Source organism: Strix aluco, chromosome 21 (assembly GCF_031877795.1).
Source record: "Strix aluco isolate bStrAlu1 chromosome 21, bStrAlu1.hap1, whole genome shotgun sequence".
Taxonomy (NCBI): Eukaryota; Metazoa; Chordata; class Aves; order Strigiformes; family Strigidae; genus Strix; species Strix aluco.
Genome location: NC_133951.1, coordinates 77,456 through 97,245, shown reverse-complemented (window position 1 = coordinate 97,245; position 19,790 = coordinate 77,456). Strand labels below are relative to the sequence as shown.

Below are 19,790 nucleotides of genomic sequence, written 5' to 3'. Positions count from 1 at the left end.
TCAGAACATGCTTAAAATAGCCTTAAGGAGCAAAGCTTGCTTTCCCTGGCCTAGTCCAGTGCTGCTTCTGAGTAGAGCAGTGGTGAGATGCTGGTTTGCAGAATACTCTGGTGCAGGTGGAATGTGTGTAGGCCCATGGGGTGCCATTTCCCTCTGTGTAGAATTCCCCAGGTGGGCTGGCAGCTTGCTGAGTGTACAGACATATTGTCTGACTCAGGTTCGCTTTCTCTAGGTGAGGCGGCTGCTGAAGAAGCAGATAGTGAAGATCATGTCATGCTCCCCGGAGTCTCAGGGCACTAGTGAAGCCCCTGACAAAGAGTCTGCTGCAGCTGCTGACCAAAAATCAGAAGATCTGAAGCCTGGATCAAAGTGTGAGCTGGATGACTCTTCCAACAGTGCACCAAGTCCTGGGGAGAGAAAGGAGGAGCAGCCTGAAGAAACAGGGAAGGAGAAAGGGGGAGCAGCAGCACGACAGCAGCAGCCTCCCTTTCTGCTCAAAGATGAAGGTTCATCTGACTACCGGCTTCAGTCCATGGAGCAAGATGCTGATGATGAGGCAGCTGATGACACTGATGACACTAGTTCTGTCACCTCTTCTGCTAGCTCCACTGCCTCATCCCAGAGTGGCAGCGGCACTGGCCGCAAGAAGAGCATCCCTCTTTCCATCAAAAACTTGAAGCGGAAGCACAAGAAGAAGAAGACCAAGATTTCACGAGAGTTCAAACCAGGAGACAGGTGAGTTGGATTTCCAAATCCAGGTATACTTGCTAAAATCTCCCTTGCCGAAGGTGTCGGGTTTAAAGCACCTCCTCAGCTTGGCTGGAGGATGATGGTGTGCCTCATGTGAGGACACTGCTTGGTAGTAACCAACAGCAATTATCTTGTGGTGACTGTGCAGTGGCCTGTGTGAAATCAGCTTGGTCTCAGTCCAGCTTCTGATGAAACTGGGGCCATGTGATGTGACACCGATGCTATTCTGTTTCAGCTATGCCTTGGGGCTTCAACAGAATATCTGTGCTGTGCTAGACTCTGTATGCAGAGAAAGAGACAGGTGAATAAAGATCATACAGCTTAAACATGACACTAATTGGTTACCTCATTGGCAGCTTCTGCAGAGAGGCCGAGGATAGGCCCTGGTAGCAGGAATGGACAGCTTATCCTCAGAGAGCTGTCTCCAGATCAGCACGGAGGTCTGTGCTGGCAGGAGTTTGCGCTGCGGTGGTCTCTGTTATCCTCACACTGCTCTGGAGAGAGATCTGCAACTTTTGCCAACAGTATACTTTTTATTGGGTTTTTTAATGAACAAAATGCACTTCTTGAGAGCCCTGAAGGAATTGATTTCAGCTTAGAGGAGGGAACATGGCATGTATCCACCTATTTCTAGATAAAACTGGATCTCAGCAGCTTTTACCTTTTAACTTGAGAATCTTTAAACTGTTTTCAGGGGATACAGAGACATCTGACAACTGGCTAGCCTGTCTTGCTGGCTTCCCTGGGCTACTTAGTTGTATACAGATCCTACATCAGAAATGAACCAGTACAAGATAACTGTGAGAATCCTCCCAGGAAAGTGGGAGGATTCAAGAGATGCAGTAGTTTGCCATAAGCTTCATTCACATTTTGTTTAGGTGTGTTAGCTTTGCCTGTATACAAGGAGAACTGTTCATTTAGTCCTCATGGGTTTTGGAGAAGTTAAATTTGAAGGTCACAAACCTCACCAGAGCAGTATTCAAGTGAAAGAAAAAATGGGAGTGCGTGATAGAGTTCCTGGGAACTGATTCTTGCTTCACTTCTCACTTCTCAGCCCCCTGCTGAGTGCCTCTACTTCACTAAAGGTTTTATTAAGGAGAGCTTGGCTAGTAAACCTGGTAGCTTTCTGCACCATACAGGCAGTGGGGAGAAATCCCTGGGATTCACAGGGAGAGATTCCTGTGCTGGATCTGGGCAGCTCCATACAAGGAAATGCAGAGATCAGATGTTGGGACACTTTGCAGAGATGGCCATGTCACAGAGAATAAGAAATAGAGGCTTTTTCAGCACAGAATGTGAAACCCCAGCTGATACTTTAAAGGGCATATGGGGCAGCTGGTCACAGCTCAGTATGAGGGGTCTTCACTGTTTGAATATTCAGATAAAGCTGGTGAGACCATCAGTAGGTGTGATGCCAACACTGCTGAGAAATGCAAAGTAGATGGGCTTGCTGCAGTTAGTCACCAGATCTGATGTGTCAGCTCATGGGCATCTCTGACTGCAGGGGGCCAACTCAGCATGTGGCTTTTACCATCATTTAGTGACCTGCTGCAGCTCTCTGGACAGCACACAGACCTCTGGTTATTTTTTAGTGAGCATATACAGGGGTTTTTGTTAATGTCAAGTGGTGATTTTTTGTTTGTGAAGCCACATAAACTGCACTGCAGACAGGACTGTATCATTTCCTTGGGTGGCCTGCCTTTTCACTCTCCCATCCTCAGCTGCACATGCCCCCCCTTCCCCCAAGAAACAGTCTGTTGGCATGTCACCCACCACACTTGACCTCTTACAGATTTTCTTCTCTGACAATTTCTGCTGTTGAGTGCTGGCCCTACTAGAAACTTCTTCATATTACCTCTTAAAAAACATTTCTCTGACATTCATAAGAACAGTGCTGGAGGAGAACAGTTGTATTTGCCTATTGTATCTTCTTTATGGTTTGACTTGAAACCAACATAAATGCAGCACTTGTGTTATGTCTGGAAGGCCTGGCCAGCAAAATAAAGACAAAATTTAAAATCAGCATGGGATTCAATTTGTTCCGTGCTGTAGGAGACATGAAAATGGTGGAGGGCTCATTAGAAGAGCCTGTCTAGCTAGACTGTAGCTCTGCTCCTCCTGCCCCCAAGCAACTTGTCTCTTCACACAACTCTGTCAGGCTCCACAGTGAAGTACCAGCATGTGGTCCATTGTTGCATGTTTGGGTTTCATTTCTGAGCTGCAGACACACACATGTATGTTTGAACAGCTGGGAAGAAGACTTGTCTCTTTTAAACAAAATCCTTTTGCTTTACCCACATTCAATGTGTTGCCTCTGGTTTTTTTTTTCTTTTCCTTTCTGGAAGGTCTGAGGTGGATGCTGCTTTATCTTTCCTTTCCAGTCCCATGCTCCTCTAGCTTTAAAGACTCCTCAGAGCTGCCAGGATAGAAGGTGTGAAGCTCCTGTCATGCCTCTGTCAGGGGTAGAAAGTGGGTGCTGGTAGATGTTAATTTGCTCCACTAGGAATAAAAGTGAGCTCAGCATCAACTCCCTGCAAAGTAAGTCCTCCTGCAACATAGACTTGCAGCAATGTGACATCTGCAGTGATTGAGAACCCGTCACAGCAAAGCCTGCTGTGTAGCTGCTTCCACCGGGACCAGATGGACTTTCCTGACTTGCTTTCCAGCCTGCTGATGTGTACCTTTGTGTTGCTGAGATCCATCTTGATTCCTGATGTTGGCAGCATCACGTTCTGGTTGTGCTCATGCGTGTTCCCTCTGGTAACTCGTTGCCTTTCTGTGTTCCCAGGGTTGCTGTAGAAGTGGTGACCACGATGACTTCAGCTGATGTTATGTGGCAGGATGGCACAGTGGAGACAAACATTCGCTCCAACGAGCTGATTCCAGTCCATCATCTGGACAACAATGAGTTCTGCCCTGGGGATTTTGTGGTGGACAAAAGAGGTATTGGGTGTCAAAACAACACTCTCCTCAGGGAACAAATGTGCTCTTAATTGCAAAGTATTCTTCAATCTGAATCTCCTGATGTACATTGTAGCCCTCTTTAGGGCAGCTGTTAGTAGTACTCACCTGAGGTAGGCTCAGGAGCCTAATAGGGGACAGACAGTGATTCAGCTGACTTAACATGAATATCAGCAGAGAACCATTATTTAAATACCAAAGTTGAACTATGACAACATGTAAGATGTGGAAGGAATAAGTGCCAAGGAGCAAAGCTATGATTCTCCGTATTTCTGTAGAGTAGGGGTAGCCTACCTTTTCCTTGAAAGTGCACATGGCTCTGAGCTCTCTGGAAGAATGAGGAGAGAAATGAACATCTCACCTCAGACTGCTTTGTATGGCTTGTCTATCATGACCCTCTGTGTTTTTTCTCGGAGGGTTTTGGGATCCAGAGGCATCTTCTGCATCCCTTTTCTTCACCAAACCAATTGGTAATGCTTGTGAGGGTCATGGTATAAGTTCAAGGAGACTTACAGCTTTTGGATATGAAATATTGATGCCACACCATCTGGCTCTCAGCTCCTCCTCTTTTCTTGCAGGGGTAGTCCCTGAACAGTGGGGAGCACAAGATATTGTCAGGTTGGGAAGAGGAGAAGCTGGCTTAGCAAAAAAAAGATACTGTTTTGCATGGCCATTTCTGATGAGTAATAGTCTGACCGGTTTTGTGGGTTAAATGTAGTTTGTGGAAACAAGTTATTCATCAGCTCCAGCTCTACCATTCTAGTTTGGCCTCTTGAAATCTGTATTTGTCTGTCAAACGTGCTCTCCAAACAGGCTGGTATGCCCGTAGTTTCTTGTGTCCCTCTGCTAAGGATGCCAGGAGGTGGATCCTTGTCAACCAGATAAATCTGGAAGATGTCTGGATACCAGTGTGCTGGCTAACAGCCCAGCCCTGGAGAGGTGGTCCAGGCCCAGCTTTGATGCTGTTGGATCCCTGGTGCATGCGTACACACACGTACACCTGCCTGCATCCTGCCTGCCTTCCACCTTTGTCCAGTCCATTTTTCCAGAGGAGCAGAACTGTTGTGGGGGTGGCACATTTCTAGAAGAAGAGCTTGGCACCCAGGGCTTCTCCCAGGGAGGTCTTGGCCAGTCTGTCCAGAAACTCTGGCAGTCTTGGTGCAGAGCTAATTTGGAGAGCAGAGCACTAAGGTGACAGCATGTTTTCTCTTGGTGATAGAGCTTGAAAATGGTCCCAAAATGAATGGCACAGTCCAATGCAATATTATCTTACTTTATCATTACTCCATGCTCCATTAAAATGCAACTTGTTAGCCAAGTACAATTTTGACTGTGTAGGAAGAACTGTTTTTCCTCATGCCATTCATAAATGGAAGGCTTCAGCCGTGAGAGCTTGGAAACAGACAGCCTCAGTTGCTATGCAAAGTCTGTGCTCCTACACTTAACTTGTCTATTTTCTTCCCTACCACTGTGACCAAAAGCTCAGAGCTCCCAGGACCCCGGGTTATACGGAGTCGTGCAGTCTGGTGACCATATTGGCCGTACCTGTGTGGTGAAGTGGTTCAAGTTGAAATCCAGTGGAGATGATGTGGAGGTAAGTGCAGGAGCCAGTGCCTGTTGAAACCAGCTAAGAGAAAGCAGCCACAAAACAGCACAAGCTTCACAGATAAACACAGATAAGCCTGGGAGTCAGCTCTGCAGTGGAGTTTGTCCTTGAGGACAAACAGCCATGTGCTTTTGGGCCTGGGAGGCTTAGCTAGAGGTGGTGTCGCTTCATATTTGTTTATGCCTGCAAGGCAGCAAAGACCAAACAGAAGGTTTACATCCCATAGTCGACATCAGGCTCTAGTATGGATCAAGATTTTTGCTGAAGTCGTCACAGACAGTTAATTTCTTGAGTTCAGTGTAAGAATTTTTCATTCCTGTGTCTTTGCTAGTCCATGGAAGGAGAATCCATCTATGGCATGTTGTCCTGCTTGCCTCTGCCAGGCACTGTTGCCTATAGTCAGCCCTTAATATCTTTTTCCTGGGGCTTGTAGGAACACTGTATTCTGTCATCTTGATAGACGATGGTCTGGTTGGAGGTGAGAGGGGGACTTGAACCGCACAAATCTGGTGTACCGCTTTCTGCCCTGGGATGGGGAGACCTCATTGTCATAACTGAGCAGGGCCCTTTACATCCAGAAGTGGAACATCAGTCTGGCCTCGGGTTGTGCTCTGCTTTACCCTTTTCTCATTATCTGTGGGCTCCTACCTCTCATCCTCCAGCAGAAATCAAAGGAAAGATGTTTCCCATTAATTGATAAGTTTTTTGTCAGATACTTCCTGTTGCCTTGGACTGTTTCAAAAGTAAACTCTAACCCTGTAAACCCCAGTGAACTGCTTCGAGAAATCTGGGTGTTCAGAAGGGAATAAAATGTTGTTCTTGCATGTCTTGTGATGTAGTGATGTGGAACCTGAAGCAAAGGTGAGGGTGAGCAGATGAGACAGAATATCTGCTTGCTTTCATTGTTGTGCCTTGATTGATGTGCTACAGGATGAGGTGACGAGAAGGGACACTAGCAGCTCCTTGCAGGCGGCTGGAGCAACTGACAATTCACAAAGTACAACACAAAGTGCTTTCAAGTGTTGAAGGTGTGCTCTGAAGGTCAGTGCAGCACCTTGGAGCTGACCTGTTTGCCTTCTGTCTCCTATGCAGCTGATTGGGGAGGAGGAGGATGTGAGTGTGTATGATATTGCTGATCATCCAGACTTCCGCTTCCGCACTACTGACATTGTGATTCGCATTGGCAACTCGGATGGAGCCACAGCTAAGGAGGATGAGGTAGGTTCTGGGCACAGTTGTGACTGCATTGTCACCAGGTATTAGTGGAGACGTTTGAGAGTCAATAGAAGGGCCTTAGGCCCCACGTGGGCATCCTAAACTCCCTAGCTTGCTAGTTTTTGTGTCGGTGTCCCCTGCTGTTATGAGTAACATATCAGATCTCTGTCTGGTGGAGATACAAATTTGAAATCCTTTCACCTTGGTGACAGAGTCTATAGCAGAGCAAGAACAAAGTTGAGACAAGAATCAAACGTATGCCTGAGGGTTTTTAATAAAACTCTTGCTTAGGATTTCAGGTTAACTTCTAATATGAGAATATTCTGTGGGCTCCTGAGCAAGAGTGAAGGTGGATTTTTTTCATGAAACCAGTTTCATTTGGCAAGAGAAGACTGGGGTTCTGGTTTTCATCTGAGTTGTTACATACCTGTTAATTCTGCTGAGCTGATTGATCTCCTACAGAGGAAGAGGGAACAATTTATATTGTAGAGGATACATTCTTTGCTAGGAAACAGGCTTCCCTACTGTACAGGGAAGACCTCCAGCTTAGAGACTAAGCCCTAAGAAAGGGTTAAAAGGCACAGTGTGGTTCTTATCGCGGTTCTAGTTTCAGCAGCATGAAACACATCTGAGCTTGCTCAGCTGACCTAAATAACCTTCTTCCAGTGCAAGATGCTACTTACTGCGCACACCCTGTGCCAACTGTGACTCGGCGGTTCACGCCTGCGCGCTCTCTGCTGGGAGAAGCTGCTGTGAGCCCGGCGGGGTGCGAGGGCGGGGGCCGGCTGTCGGCACCTCGCTAGAGGGCAGCCCCAGCCAGGGCAAGCTCCTGTCCCCTCGCTGGCACAGCCACAGCCCCTGCTGTGGCCCTGGGCCCAATCAGAAATTGGGATCTGCTGCCAGACCAGTCCTCCTGGTCCTCTCCTTATGGCGGGGCGGGGAGTTTTCCCCATCTCCGTGGCAGTGTTGTGGGGTTTCTCACGGAAACCCAATCTGTAGGATTCTTCTCCCCCTTGATGTGGGGCCCCAGGACTCCTGTCACTTCTGTGGCAGGCTGCAAGCATTGCTCTAGGTGGTTCTCCAACTGGGGAATATCTGTTTATCAAAACCTTCCTGCTCTGCATTGAAGTGCCTGGAAAAGAAAAGGGACTGACAAACTGCTCTTGTTTCCACAGCCTTCGGTTGGACAAGTGGCTCGCGTGGATGTCAGCAGTAAAGTGGAAGTGGTGTGGGCTGATAACTCCAAGACTATCATTCTGCCTCAGGTGAGGTCCTGTTCCAGCTCGTGATATCCCTGTAATGCCTAAGTGACAAATCTTGGTTTTAAATCCCAGGTGCAGAGGGATTCACTGTGTAAGGGAATCTTGCTCTGTTGCTGACTTCCCATATGAGAGGGTGGCTTCCCACTTCTGTTAGCACAAGAAAATTCTTCCTTTGCCAGGAGGACTGGGCAACTAGTTGGTCATCACTGCTCTTGAATATAGAGAATAGGAAAGTATGAGCAGGCTGTTGCTTCCTTCACACACTGTGCTGCACATTCACAGCTCTGACCACAGCCCTGCTCCTGGCCTCCAGCACCCGCCGCTTTGCAGAGCGGGTTGCAGAGCTCGGGGATCATCTGCTCTGACTTGAGCCCAGGTTCACTGCATTGCCCAACTAAGGCACTGCTGGAAGGCAATTGCTTGTTCTGTCTTGCTTGTGAAATGGCACCGTGGTGTTTTCTCTGGCTAAAGAAGCTCTTCCAGAAGCTGGACTAGAGCCCCAAGTTGTCCCTGTAGCTAACCTAGGGATCAGACCCAAATCTCTTCCCAGGGCAGGGAGGGAAAAGGGTTGAGTGCAAGCTTCAAAATATAGATATAGCCACACTGCTAATCCACTTAACCCCGTTGATTTGCCTTCTGCATTGTTCTAAGCTTTTTGCTGTACTGTCTTGTCATCTTAGTCACTACTCCACATGGAGTTTCATCCCGTGTCTTTTCTCCTTGTTGCTTCAAGTTAAGTCAGACAGCCTAAAGATAAGACCTGCATCTGTAGGGTCCCATCTCCGTCGCTGTGGCAGAGAACACCACTGCCTCCGCTGCAGAGATGCATTTGCGCGTAGAAAGTACTCGATCAAGATTTCTTTTTAAACCAAGCAGCTCTGCATTAATTACAGTAGAATAGTCAATGCCTGCACTATGGCAGTGGACTAGAGCGTTACAAAGCAGGCTGCTGTCTCCCTTCCCCCTGTTGTCACATGTGCTCGGATCACAGGCACAATCGGAGGTCTGATGTGCGCTCCACAAAGGGCTGTTCTCACGCTGGGAGCGGTGCTGGGGCTCTGCAGCAGCTCCTGCTGTGTCACACCAGTCCTTTCGATTCTGCTCATCTGCGTAATTATGGGAGTTGGGGAAATGTCAGGAGCGTGAATTATCAGTTGGTAAAACTGTGATTTATCAATGCCTGTCCGTGTGCCCAGAGACGAGCTGCCTGGGTGCTTTTTCTCAGCTCTAAAAATAAAGATGGCATAACTGGCTAATTAACTTTCCGACTCAGATTTGGATTAGCTTTGAGGGCAGTGAGTTTTGATGGCTTTTCCTGCCTGCAGTCACTTGTGTTGAACCCAACTAACCTCTGCTGGCTGCTTGTCTCTGGGTGGCACAGGACTGGCTGAACAGTGCTGGTTCAGTTCAAGGCTACGACAAGATGACTGAGTGTCCATCCATGTGCCTCAGCCTCTGGGGTCATATCTTGCAAGATTAAGAGGATTCTTGGGCTGTCATTCAAGTGTCAGAGGCCTGCGGATAAAATGTTCCATCTTGTAACTCCTAACACAGCCCTATAAAGTTGTTCTTGCTCCCCTGCTTCTATGTTGATGCTCATAGCTGGAGTATGTCTGCAAGCCTCTGCAGGGGGACCTTGTGAGAGACGTAGCATGTGCAAAAGTAGGATTGAGAGGTGATGCTAGGCAGACCGTGGATGGGTTCAGCTTCCAGTAGTGAAGGGGAAGAGAACATTTTATGTAAGAGCTTATTCAGCAACTTGGGTTAGGCTTCATTGTCCCAGCTGAATTTTAAGCAGTAGTGACATACAACAGCTAAAGCAGCATAGCAGGGCTCTGACGGCAAGTAGTGTGTGCTGCAGAAGAAGAAAGCTGGTATGGGAATGTGTTCCTGGTTCCAGCATTGTCTCTGTGGAAGGACGGAGTGTGAGGCAGCCAACCCAGGGCTCTGTGCCAAGGCAGTTGCTGGTGCAGAAGCAGGACCAGAAATACTAACTCCACACACGATACCCAATACGTTCTGAATTGGCTCTGCATTCAGAAACCCTGGGGCATCCAGGTAACTCTTTGGCGCCTGCGTGCTCTCCTTGGTGGCTGGATCCCAGCTGCTGGGATGGCTGCAGCCTGCCTAGAACTTGCCCTAGTTTTCCACCAATGCCCTACTTTGAAAGGTGGAGGATGGGGCTATGCTGATTCATAATCTGTGCTGGTCATTGATGAGCACGTTATTTGGATCAAACACAGTCCACCCTGTATAGATGGAGGGGGTTGAAACAGCCCAACAAATTCTAGCTGGGAGCTCCTTTTTCATGGGGAGAACTGATTTGCCTGCGTTGAAAAAACAACTAAAACTCTGTGCTTCATCCTAACTATTCTGGTGTCTTTTGTAACTCTGCTCTCCTTTAGCACTTATACAATATTGAATCAGAAATTGAGGAGTCGGACTATGATTCTGTTGACGGCAGCACCAGCGGGGCATCCTCTGAGTGGGAGGATGAAAGCGACAGCTGGGAAACAGACAATGGCCTCATGGAAGACGACCACCCAAAAATTGAGGAGTTAGAGCCTGAGGAGCCGGCAGCAGAGGAGGTGAAAAAAGTAGAGGAACAAGTCCAGGGAGCTGTGGCTATGGCAGTTGCAGATCTTGCTGCAGAGAAAGCTGGCAAGGACGGAGCCCCAAAGAGCTTCCGGGAACTAAAGGAGGCCATCAAGATCTTGGAAAGCTTGAAAAACATGACTGTGGAGCAGCTGCTGACTGGCTCTCCCACCTCCCCAACTGTGGAGCTGGAAAAACCCACTCGGGAGAAGAAGTTCTTGGACGATATTAAAAAGCTGCAGGAAAATCTAAAGAAGACCTTGGATAATGTGGCTATTGCAGAGGAGGAAAAGATGGAAGCCATGGTGGAGACAGAGAAGAAAGAAGAAAAAGCAGAGGCACAGACACCAGTGAGGTCGGAGTGGCCCAGTGAGACACCAGTGCTTTGCCAGCAGAGTGGAGGCAAGCCTGGAGTCACCTTCACCAGTGCCAAGGGAGAAGTCTTCTCTGTGTTGGAGTACGCTCCAGGTGAGTGTGTCAGGTCAGGCCAGCGTTGGGATACTCTGTCCTTCATTCCTGTCTTGCAGTGTTTCTCCAAAACCTTTGCTTCCAGGCCTTTTGGTTTGGGTATCCTCTCCTTCCTAGCCCTTTTCACGGCTCATTAACTGGGGAGGAGAAATTAAGACAACTTCTGTAGCACAGTCTGTTCTGGGACTTAAACCTGGCTTTTAGATGGCATCTTTAGGCACTACTGTCACTTCTCAAGCTACAGAAGTGGGCTTCCCCTTTGTCCACGTTGGTAACTACCTTTTGGAGGGCTGTGGAGATCAGTTGCTTTCCATTGCAGATACTTTCTTGAAGGCTACAGGATTTGTTCAGGCTTTTTTGCAGGGATGGATTGGTTAAGAAGCAGAGCAGGAACAGCTGGTGTTCTTGTGCTGGGTGTCCTTGGTGGGTGAGTGTCCTTGTTCACTTGTGCCAATGTTAATCAGCCAAAAATAAAAAAGAGCATCTGGTTTTGTGGAACATTGGTGACAGCGGAGCCCAAGGTGCTCAGCGAGCCAGCCAGGCCAGACCTGAGAAGGAAAGGTGGCCAAACTGTTCTGAACCTGCAGGTGTGTATAAATAAAGATGGAGAGCTATGTTTGGGTTTTGCAGAGAAAGGGTCATCAGTCTGTGTGGTGATGCATTGTTGTCCAGGCTGTGGGACAGGGCTCCTTCTGGGGCACAGGGACGATGTTCTGTGGGACCATGAGAACAGGAGGTGCAGGTTGTGGCTGCTGTGCAGCGTGGGGAAAAATCAAATAATCTCTAGGCTGTCTCCTGGCTCAGCACCAAAGCAACTGAACTCTTCTTTTCCAGACGATACATTTAACACATGGATAGATTTGCCTTCACAAGGAACCTGAGGCAGTTTCCAAAGGCAGGCTTTAATCCCATTCTCCTCCTTTCCCCACAGATACCCATGTCTTCAAGAAAATGGAGTTTCAGCCCCCAGAAGCAAAGAAGTTCTTTAGCACTGTGCGGAAAGAGATGGCTCTCCTGGCCACCTCCCTGCCTGATGGCATCATGGTTAAAACCTTTGAGGATCGAATGGCAAGTGTCTGCTCTCAAATGCCTGTGTTAGTGCTGGGCTCAGCATCCGGATTGCTTTCTTTGGAATTCCCTGCTTAGCCTTAATCCTTTGCGCTAGAGCTGCAGGAATGTGTGCAGCATGTGAAATACAGCTGTAATTACCGTAAAGGGCTGCTTTTGCATTCCCCAAGTCAGGGTGGCAAACAGCAGGGAGCCCCTCATTGCAGGAAGCCTATTTTGGGTGCTTTGCCCACTGGGTTGCCTGTCCTGCTGAGCAGGAAAGGCGGGGGGGGGCAGCCAGCGAGGAGCTGGTGTAACCAGTGAGCAGCCTGGGGATTGCTGGCCATCCTCGGAAGCCCGGCTTTGGATCCGAAGGCTTGGTCTGCTGTCAGACCGTGGGACAAGCGCAGCTTCTAGGGAGAAGGTGCCCAGAGACGTGTTACCTTGAGCTGACTCTTGCAAGGGCTGAGTTAATCACATCCCCCCTCCCTCTAAATACAACCCTGCGAAGGCACGAGGCGGTTTCACAGTGCCTGGCTTATATTGCCTCTCTCCACAGGATCTCTTCTCAGCACTTATAAAAGGCCCCACGCGCACACCCTATGAAGATGGCCTCTTTCTCTTCGATATCCAGCTCCCCAACATCTACCCTGCTGTCCCACCTCTCTTCCGCTACCTCTCCCAGTGCAGTGGGAGACTGAATCCCAACCTGTACGACAACGGCAAAGTGTGTGTCAGCCTCCTGGGGACGTGGATAGGCAAGGTAATGCTTTCCTCTGCCTGTCTGTGGGGAGCGGTGGCTGTGCCAGGCTGTTTCTGGAACAAGCCACTTCTTACCGAGCCAAGAGTCCTGGGTGACTTCTGGTCTCAGGTGGTGTTTGAGCTGGGGATGGCTTGGGCTTTGGGCTCTGTTTTAGATGTCTGGAGCAGGTAACTGGTGTAGTTTGGCTGCTTCTGGGACTGTGTTTGGCTCTTGTCTGTCCTTCCTTGATGAGAAGCCACAGACCCGCTGGGCTGCATCACGGTTGGGCAGAGCAGAGATGCCGACACCAGCGTGGGGTGTTCTCCCGCAGTTTGGGTCCCTGTCTCCCACACTGCGGATGAATCTCGTAGTGTGTCATAAAGTCCAGCTGGAGACTTGGAATAAACAGAGCCAGGGAAGTGCTGTGTTTTGGGCAGGTAGATCAACAGGGCAGCTGGGGCGGGGTTGCAACTGGTGTCTGGTGTGTAGGGTTACACCGTTCCAGGCTGAACTGGCCTGATGGGGTGCAGTGATGGCAAAAAATGAGAGGTGCAGCAGGACACTAGCACGTCATGTGCTTGTCAAGTCAGTCCCTTGTTCCTGTTGTGAGCCAGAGGACCTTAGCAGTAGGAACACAGAGAAACTGGGGCCTTGCTTCATCTAACAGTCATCACAGAGCAAACCGATGGTGCTTCAGCCCTTTAACACATTTGTATGTGCATTCCAGGGGACGGAAAGGTGGACCAGTAAATCCAGCCTGCTTCAAGTACTCATCTCTATCCAAGGTAAATGCTCCTACAGAGCCTGCGGGACAGGAAAAGGCAGAGGGAGGAGGGGCTGCAGGCTTATGGGGATGCGCAGCTGGGGTCTGCCACCCCAGTTGGGATTGTGCTGCCTTTTGCTCTCACCTTGCTGGACAAAGCAGTGTCCTTATCTCTCCAGTTCAGTAGTCGAAGCAGGTGCAAGCCTTTTCTCATACCCTGATTTTTGGCTGCATCCCAGATTTCTGACACAATGCCTCCCTTCTTCTCACTGTGGCAGCTAAGCACAGAGCTGTTTTGCTTGTTATTCTGAGCTGACAAAGGTGAACCACTGTGTCCTCAGCCTGTTACCAAAGTTAGCTGAAGTTGCTAAAACTGAGCTTCATCCACAGGACTGTGTTTATCCCCACGGAGTCACCCACCCATCCTACACTGAGCATGTTTTTGCACAGGGTGATGGTGTTTATGCTCCTTCCAAAGCAGAGAATAATCAGGGGTGTGTCTAGACCAGCCCCAGGGCTTCCTGCCACAGGGCTTTGCCCTGTTGTATCTAGTTTGAGAGCAGACAGACTAAATCAAATCTCTTCCTCAAGGCCAACTTTCTATGCAGGGAGTCCAGGCATGTGACTTGGAAACCTTTGACACAGAGCAAGGGCTCCTGCCTCCAGTCAGCAGGCAACTCCTGCTTCTCTGAAGTCTCAGTCTGCCTGTATCCTGTGGGGGAACGACACCATGAGAAAAGGCTTTTCTCATTTACAAAGCTGAAGATCCAAATTTAGAAAATGAAATACTAAATCTTTTACTGGAGCAGCTTGGTGCTAGTGAAAAATTCCCTCTTCCCCTCCTGCTGCTTGGGCTTTGAGAGACTCATGATCTCACCTCCACCAGCTCTAATGGAGTTTGTGGCAGGCTGCCAGCAGCCCGGCGGTGCTGGTGCCATTGCTACATACGTGTCGTCATGTTAGACCAGAAGCAAGCAGGAGGAAGCTTGGCATGGGTGACTTGTCACAGTATTCACTGTCTCGGAACTGCCCTGTCTGATGGGACTGTGCTGGATAGGCTGGGACTTGGCCAGCTCAAAGCCTCTTACTGAAGATTGGCCTTTGTTCTGATTAAGAGGAAGAGAAGAAACTATTTAAGGAGAAAAAGCTTTGGGTGCGTTTGTGGTTTTTTTGCTCGGAGGGCAGTGAAAGGAAAGGAGCTGTGAAACCTTTCCCCTTTTGACCTTCTCTGCTGTTGCATGCCCTCTGCATCATGTTGGTGGAAGACTGTTCTTGCCAGCCAGGGACCTTGAGTGCCACTCCTGGTGGTGTCCGAGATCCCCACCGCCCTAGCAGAAGGCCACAGACCCATTCACACGAGTGCTCCCCTTGTGATACCAGTCCACTGCATCTTGCAGGTCCCTGGTTGTCCAGCCTGGTCTCTGTTACCTGCTTGAAGTCAAAGCCTGGCTTCCCTGCAGCACATTCTCCTGCGGTCCCTGCCCTGCCCTGCTGGCTGCCAGCGTCGGGGTGGCTGCGGGTGAAGCTGGCCTGATGCCTTGGCAAGGTGGTGCTGTGACCCTCGAACCTCAACCCTCTTGGCAGAAATCAGGGCCTGGCAGTGTCTGTCTCTGCCTCGGAGGGTGATTCACGGTAAAATTTCTCCCTTAACCCTTTGGTCTCCCCTTCTCTTGGCAGGTCTCATCCTAGTGAATGAGCCCTACTACAACGAGGCGGGCTTTGACAGCGACCGGGGTCTCCAGGAGGGCTACGAGAACAGTCGCTGCTACAATGAGATGACCCTGATCCGGGTGGTGCAGTCCATGATGCAGCTGCTGCGCAGGCCGGTGGAGGTCTTTGAGCACGAAATCCGTGAGCATTTTCGCTGCAACGGCTGGCGCCTGGTGTCCCGCATCGAGTCCTGGCTGGAGACGAACGAGCTGGTGGAGCGGAGCCACGAACAGGCCAACGGGGCGGATTCTGCCTCCCTTCTCTCTGCCTGTGGCACGCTGGCCGAGAGCCCCGGAGACAATGCAGGATCGCTGGGGGAGTACGGCAGCAGCTCGGAGCAGGGGGCGGCTGCTGAGCTTTCCGACTCGGCGCTCGACGGGAAGGAGGAGCTGGACGAGTCGGAGTTCACAACCTCGACACCCAACGCTGGTGATCTCCAACAGTACTCAGACTCGGAGAGCACAGGCCAAGCCAGGGGGATAGACCTGGCCAGAGACCGAACGGACGAGGGGAAGGCTGCCCAGGACTCTGCCTTGCAGCCTAGTGTGAAACCAAAGAAAAGGAGAAAGAGCTACAGGAGTTTCCTTCCGGAGAAGAGCGGTTACCCTGATATTGGGTTCCCCCTCTTCCCTTTGTCCAAGGGGTTCATTAAAAGCATCCGCGGTGTCTTGCAGCAGTACCGGGCTGCCTTAGCAGGGGCCAACATCCCAGAGTGGACAGAGGACAAATAAACTGTCAGGTTAGGGACAGGCAGGTGCAGGGGAGAAGGGAAAGCAGCAGAAAGGAATTTGGCAAACGCTGTTACCAGTAAACTGGCTTCTCCTTCCAGCTTTTCTTCCTCAGCTTGGTTTGTTCCAAAGAAGGTGGTAGGCCTGATTGCTCCTCCAAGGAAAGGTTGTCTAAGCATGAATAACTCTTTGCCCCCAGCCCTTCTTCTTTCCCCCTGTCCCGTGTACGTGCTCCTCTTGCGAGTTTGACCCTGCAATGGTAAGATTTGAGACCTGCACAGAAGCAGTCTTGCAGCCACGTTCCCTCTGCACTTTCATCTTGGGGCACCTTTCCACAAAAGGACTCTTCCCACCCAGCGCTACACCCAGCCGTTTGTTCTGGTGGGGTTCAAGCCAGGAGAAGTGATTGCTGTAGAACCTGGAAGTGAAGGGCAATGCCCTCCCAGTCTTTCATTTTTCTCTGCGTTACCATGGGTTTTATGAAGTCTACCCCAGCTTATACGTACTTAGACATTGGATTGTGTTTGCATTGAAGTTGTCTACACCATACGGAGTTGCGCTAGTCTTAGTTGTTCACCCATAGCTACGAGGTTCTTCTGATCAGGACTTGCTAGGCAGAGCCAGAGCTCTGCGGGAGCACTTGCGCTGCCCTGGCAGCGCTGCGGGGTTTCCATCCAGTTCTGCAACTTCTGCTCGATCTTTTGGAAGCAATTCTAGCCATCCCCACTTCTTTTTCTCCAGAGTAAGGCAAACTTCCCTTTCTCCACCATGCATGCCTGTCTTCTAGAAATACATGGGACTCAGGGTTCTGCCCTGATTACTTCGATATCCACGTCTTTCGTTCCAGCCATCCTGGCTGTCACACAGCACTACACCTAACCCTGGATCTCGTCCTCGCCTGGGCAGGCAGCAGCGAGTGATTTTTGGGGTGTACTGTAGATCTAGCAGCTAGTCTGGATGGTGAACCTGGCATGGCTGCTGCTTCTCTGTCGTTTGGCTGTAGATGGGTATTTTGGAGCTGTTTGAGCCAGGCTCACCCAAGGGAGAGGAGCTGTCTTGTGACGAGCTCCTGCTGTAGCAGCAGCAGTTTGTGACCGTTCCTGTGCTGTTCCTCAGCCAGCGACTGGAGCACGTCAGACACTGGTGTGGACTGTTATCAATTCCCTCCCTTGCCAGCCTTTTCCTGTGGTGGCCTGGGTCCGCTGTGGCCAGCAGCGTTGTGGGCACAGCACGTACTACCCCTGATGTCAACTGCAGCGCTGCCGTGCCGCTCTGGGCAGCGGCTGGCGAGATCAGCCCGTGTTTCAGCAGCGAGAGCGCTGTCTGAGCTGGTGACCGTGAGCACTTTGAAGCAGTGACTTGCCAGAGTCTCCTGGTCAAGACACCTTCCTGAAGCCTCTTTTTCTGTGAGCATGCACTTACTGTCACTTCTGGAGCTGGGAGATCATGCTCCAGCACTACTGCATTTGCCCAGTGTTTTGGCATTGGAGAAGCACCCACTTAGCATCCATGTGGAGCACGGTCTGTCAGGGAGAGTCCCTTGGTCCTTCCAGCCGGCACGGGGAGCTGGTGGTGCCAGGCTTCCCAGGAAGGAGTCTCTGAGCAGACTGCTCTGCCAGAAGTAAGGACGGAGCCAAAACTCTCCTTTGCTCTTGCTCGGTATGGCTGTGTCCCTTCCCCTGACCCAGGCCAGGGTCTGGCCTTCTCATTTTGAAACAGAGAACAGCAGGCAAATCTCAGCACATTTGCACGGTGCTTTCTGCTCCTCCAAACACCAGGGTCTGCACCCACTGACCCAAATCCCCCCACCCAGATCCCTGTGCCTGGTATTTCCATCTGCCCCCCCCCCCCCCCCCCCCCGCCTCCCTGATACTCCAGAGCCCCTCCATCGCCATCCCTTGCCGGGATTTTGGCAGGCACATCCTGCTCCCGGTGCTCTGGAGGAAGCAGGGCTTGGCTGTGAGCGCAGACCTGGGCCTGCAGAGCTCTCGTAGCACTGGTCTGCGGGTGGATCACCTGCGTGGCCACTCTGGCACCCAGAGCCCTCCCTGCCCGGCAGGCAGGAGGTCTGGCAGTGTGGCAGACCCCCATCAGAGTGCGGAGAGATGTTTTGGGCCACAGGCAGGGCAGCGCGAGCTGCACATGTAACCGGCGGCCGCTTTGTGGCTGTGGCTGGTGGTAAATGAATGAATCCCTTTGAGCCAGGAGCTGGTGTGTCTCCCAAGTATAAAGGGTTGATTGGGACTGAGGGGTGAGGCTGTTGCTTCAGGGCAGGGGAAGGGCAGGCAGAGAGGCTTGTTCCGCAAATGATTAAACCTCTTACTCACCAGACAAAATTGTGGTTGGTGATCTACAGACGCTGACTTCCTCTGTCCCCTGTGCCGGGCTGTGACTGTCCTTAGCCCCGCTGGCCAGGGAGGGAGGGAGAAAACCCCTTAGGGCTGAGCTTCGGCTGGGGATGGAGGGATAGAGGAGGGATAGAGGGTTCCCTGCTTTGCCCACCTTGTCCTCTCTGCAGCTCTCATCTCACGGGGAGAGCGGGCGGCAGGGGCTGGCCAGGCTGCCCACCCACGGGGACAGGAGGGCAGGCAGCCGGTGCTGCTGGGGTGAGCTGCACGTCCTCCCCTTCGCCCAAGAAGTCTTTGTTTCCTCTGATCGTAATCAAGAGCTTTTGCACAGGTTCCTGGGGCTTCCTTGGCCTTCTGGAAGGGGACACAACTCCCCCGCTGCCGCTACCCCTGGCATCGCTCCCTCTCTGTAGCTGGCTGTCCCAAACCGAGGCGTGCACAGAGGTTTACAAATTTTCTAAAGCTTTTGATAATGTGAAGCTCCTGGGTGATGAGGTTGGTGGTGAGCACACTGCAGCTATGTAATTTTTTGTGTATGTATGTAATATTTAAGGGTAACAAAATTTAAAAGGCTAAAACCTTAAAAAAAAAATTCTAAAAACACACAAAAAAAGCCAAAGCATGATGCATATTGTTAGCCTTAAAACTGGCTACACGACTGTGTGATGTACAAATGAGAGCAGCCTGTAACTGTTTTAAGTGCTGGGGTTAGGGAAGAAGCATTACAAAATCAGTTTGTAGCCTTGATTCTGTACAGTATTTAATGAAAAAAAAAAAAAAAAAGACCTGACTATTGAGGCCATGCTTAGAGGTGTGTCGTTCACGTGCAGATGTGGATGCTTGGTTGCTTACGATATATGTATAAAGTGCTGTGTGACCATTAAAACTTTTTTTACCTGCAGAATTTTTTTTTTGTTTGGCTAACCAAGGTGTAATAAAGGAGGGAAGATGACTTGCCATTAAATTTTGCCTCTGTGAGTAGTTGTGACTGTTGTCTCTTTCTTTCCCCCCCCGCCACGCTTTGGCGCTTGCCCTGTCTCCTGGGCTGGACGGGGTCCCGCTGGCTGAGGCTGACGGCGTGGGGAGGGGGCCGGGCAGATCTGGCAGCGAGGGGCTGCCCCTGTGACTCTCTAGGACCTCGCTCCCCAAAACCCTGATTCACGAGGCACCTGTCAGGCTCTTTTTTGGTTTGTTTTCCCTGCGCTTTGCTGGTGTGTGGTGCACGCAGGCTGCTGCCTGGCAGCAAAACCAGTGGCTGCTCTGTCAGATGGGGCCAGACCTGGTGCAAAGCAAAACCCTTTGCAGCCCGCCCCAAGCCTGGCAGCTCTGCCCCGGGGCTGCCCTCCCAGCCCCTCGCCCCAGCACAGGTAAGTGTGTGATGGGAGGCAAATGCAGTCTGGGCCAAGGGCCTCCTGCCCCTCCTGGGTGCTGGTGGGGTGTTTAACCCCCACTGACGTTTGCCCCCAGGGCTGCCCTGCCTGGCCCCCCTCTGCCTGCATGGGCAGGCTCCGGCCAGTGCAGGCAGAGGAGAGGGGCAGTGATGTCAGACTTGCGGCTTTGCTGGAGTTCAAAACCAGCAAGCATCTGCCTCTAGA

General features: G+C 50.8%; 1 protein-coding gene across 2 annotated transcripts in view; it reads left to right on the top strand.

Moving 5' to 3' along the window:
- The window catches only part of UBE2O (ubiquitin conjugating enzyme E2 O), a 66,283-nt gene extending 47,107 nt beyond the window's left edge, over positions 1-19,176 (top strand). Inside the window, exons 9-19 of one of the 2 annotated variants that reach the window (XM_074847802.1) lie at positions 233-735; positions 3,539-3,693; positions 5,193-5,305; positions 6,410-6,535; positions 7,708-7,797; positions 10,200-10,857; positions 11,789-11,925; positions 12,464-12,667; positions 13,374-13,431; positions 14,807-14,955; positions 15,087-15,201. In XM_074847802.1, coding sequence (XP_074703903.1) covers positions 233-735; positions 3,539-3,693; positions 5,193-5,305; positions 6,410-6,535; positions 7,708-7,797; positions 10,200-10,857; positions 11,789-11,925; positions 12,464-12,667; positions 13,374-13,431; positions 14,807-14,943 — 2,181 coding nt within the window. In that variant the 3' untranslated portion in view covers positions 14,944-14,955; positions 15,087-15,201. Of the gene's footprint in view, positions 1-232; positions 736-3,538; positions 3,694-5,192; positions 5,306-6,409; positions 6,536-7,707; positions 7,798-10,199; positions 10,858-11,788; positions 11,926-12,463; positions 12,668-13,373; positions 13,432-14,806; positions 14,956-15,086 lie in introns of both variants that reach the window. The other variant, XM_074847800.1, reaches the window with a different exon arrangement.
- The last annotated feature ends 614 nt before the right edge of the window (positions 19,177-19,790 follow it).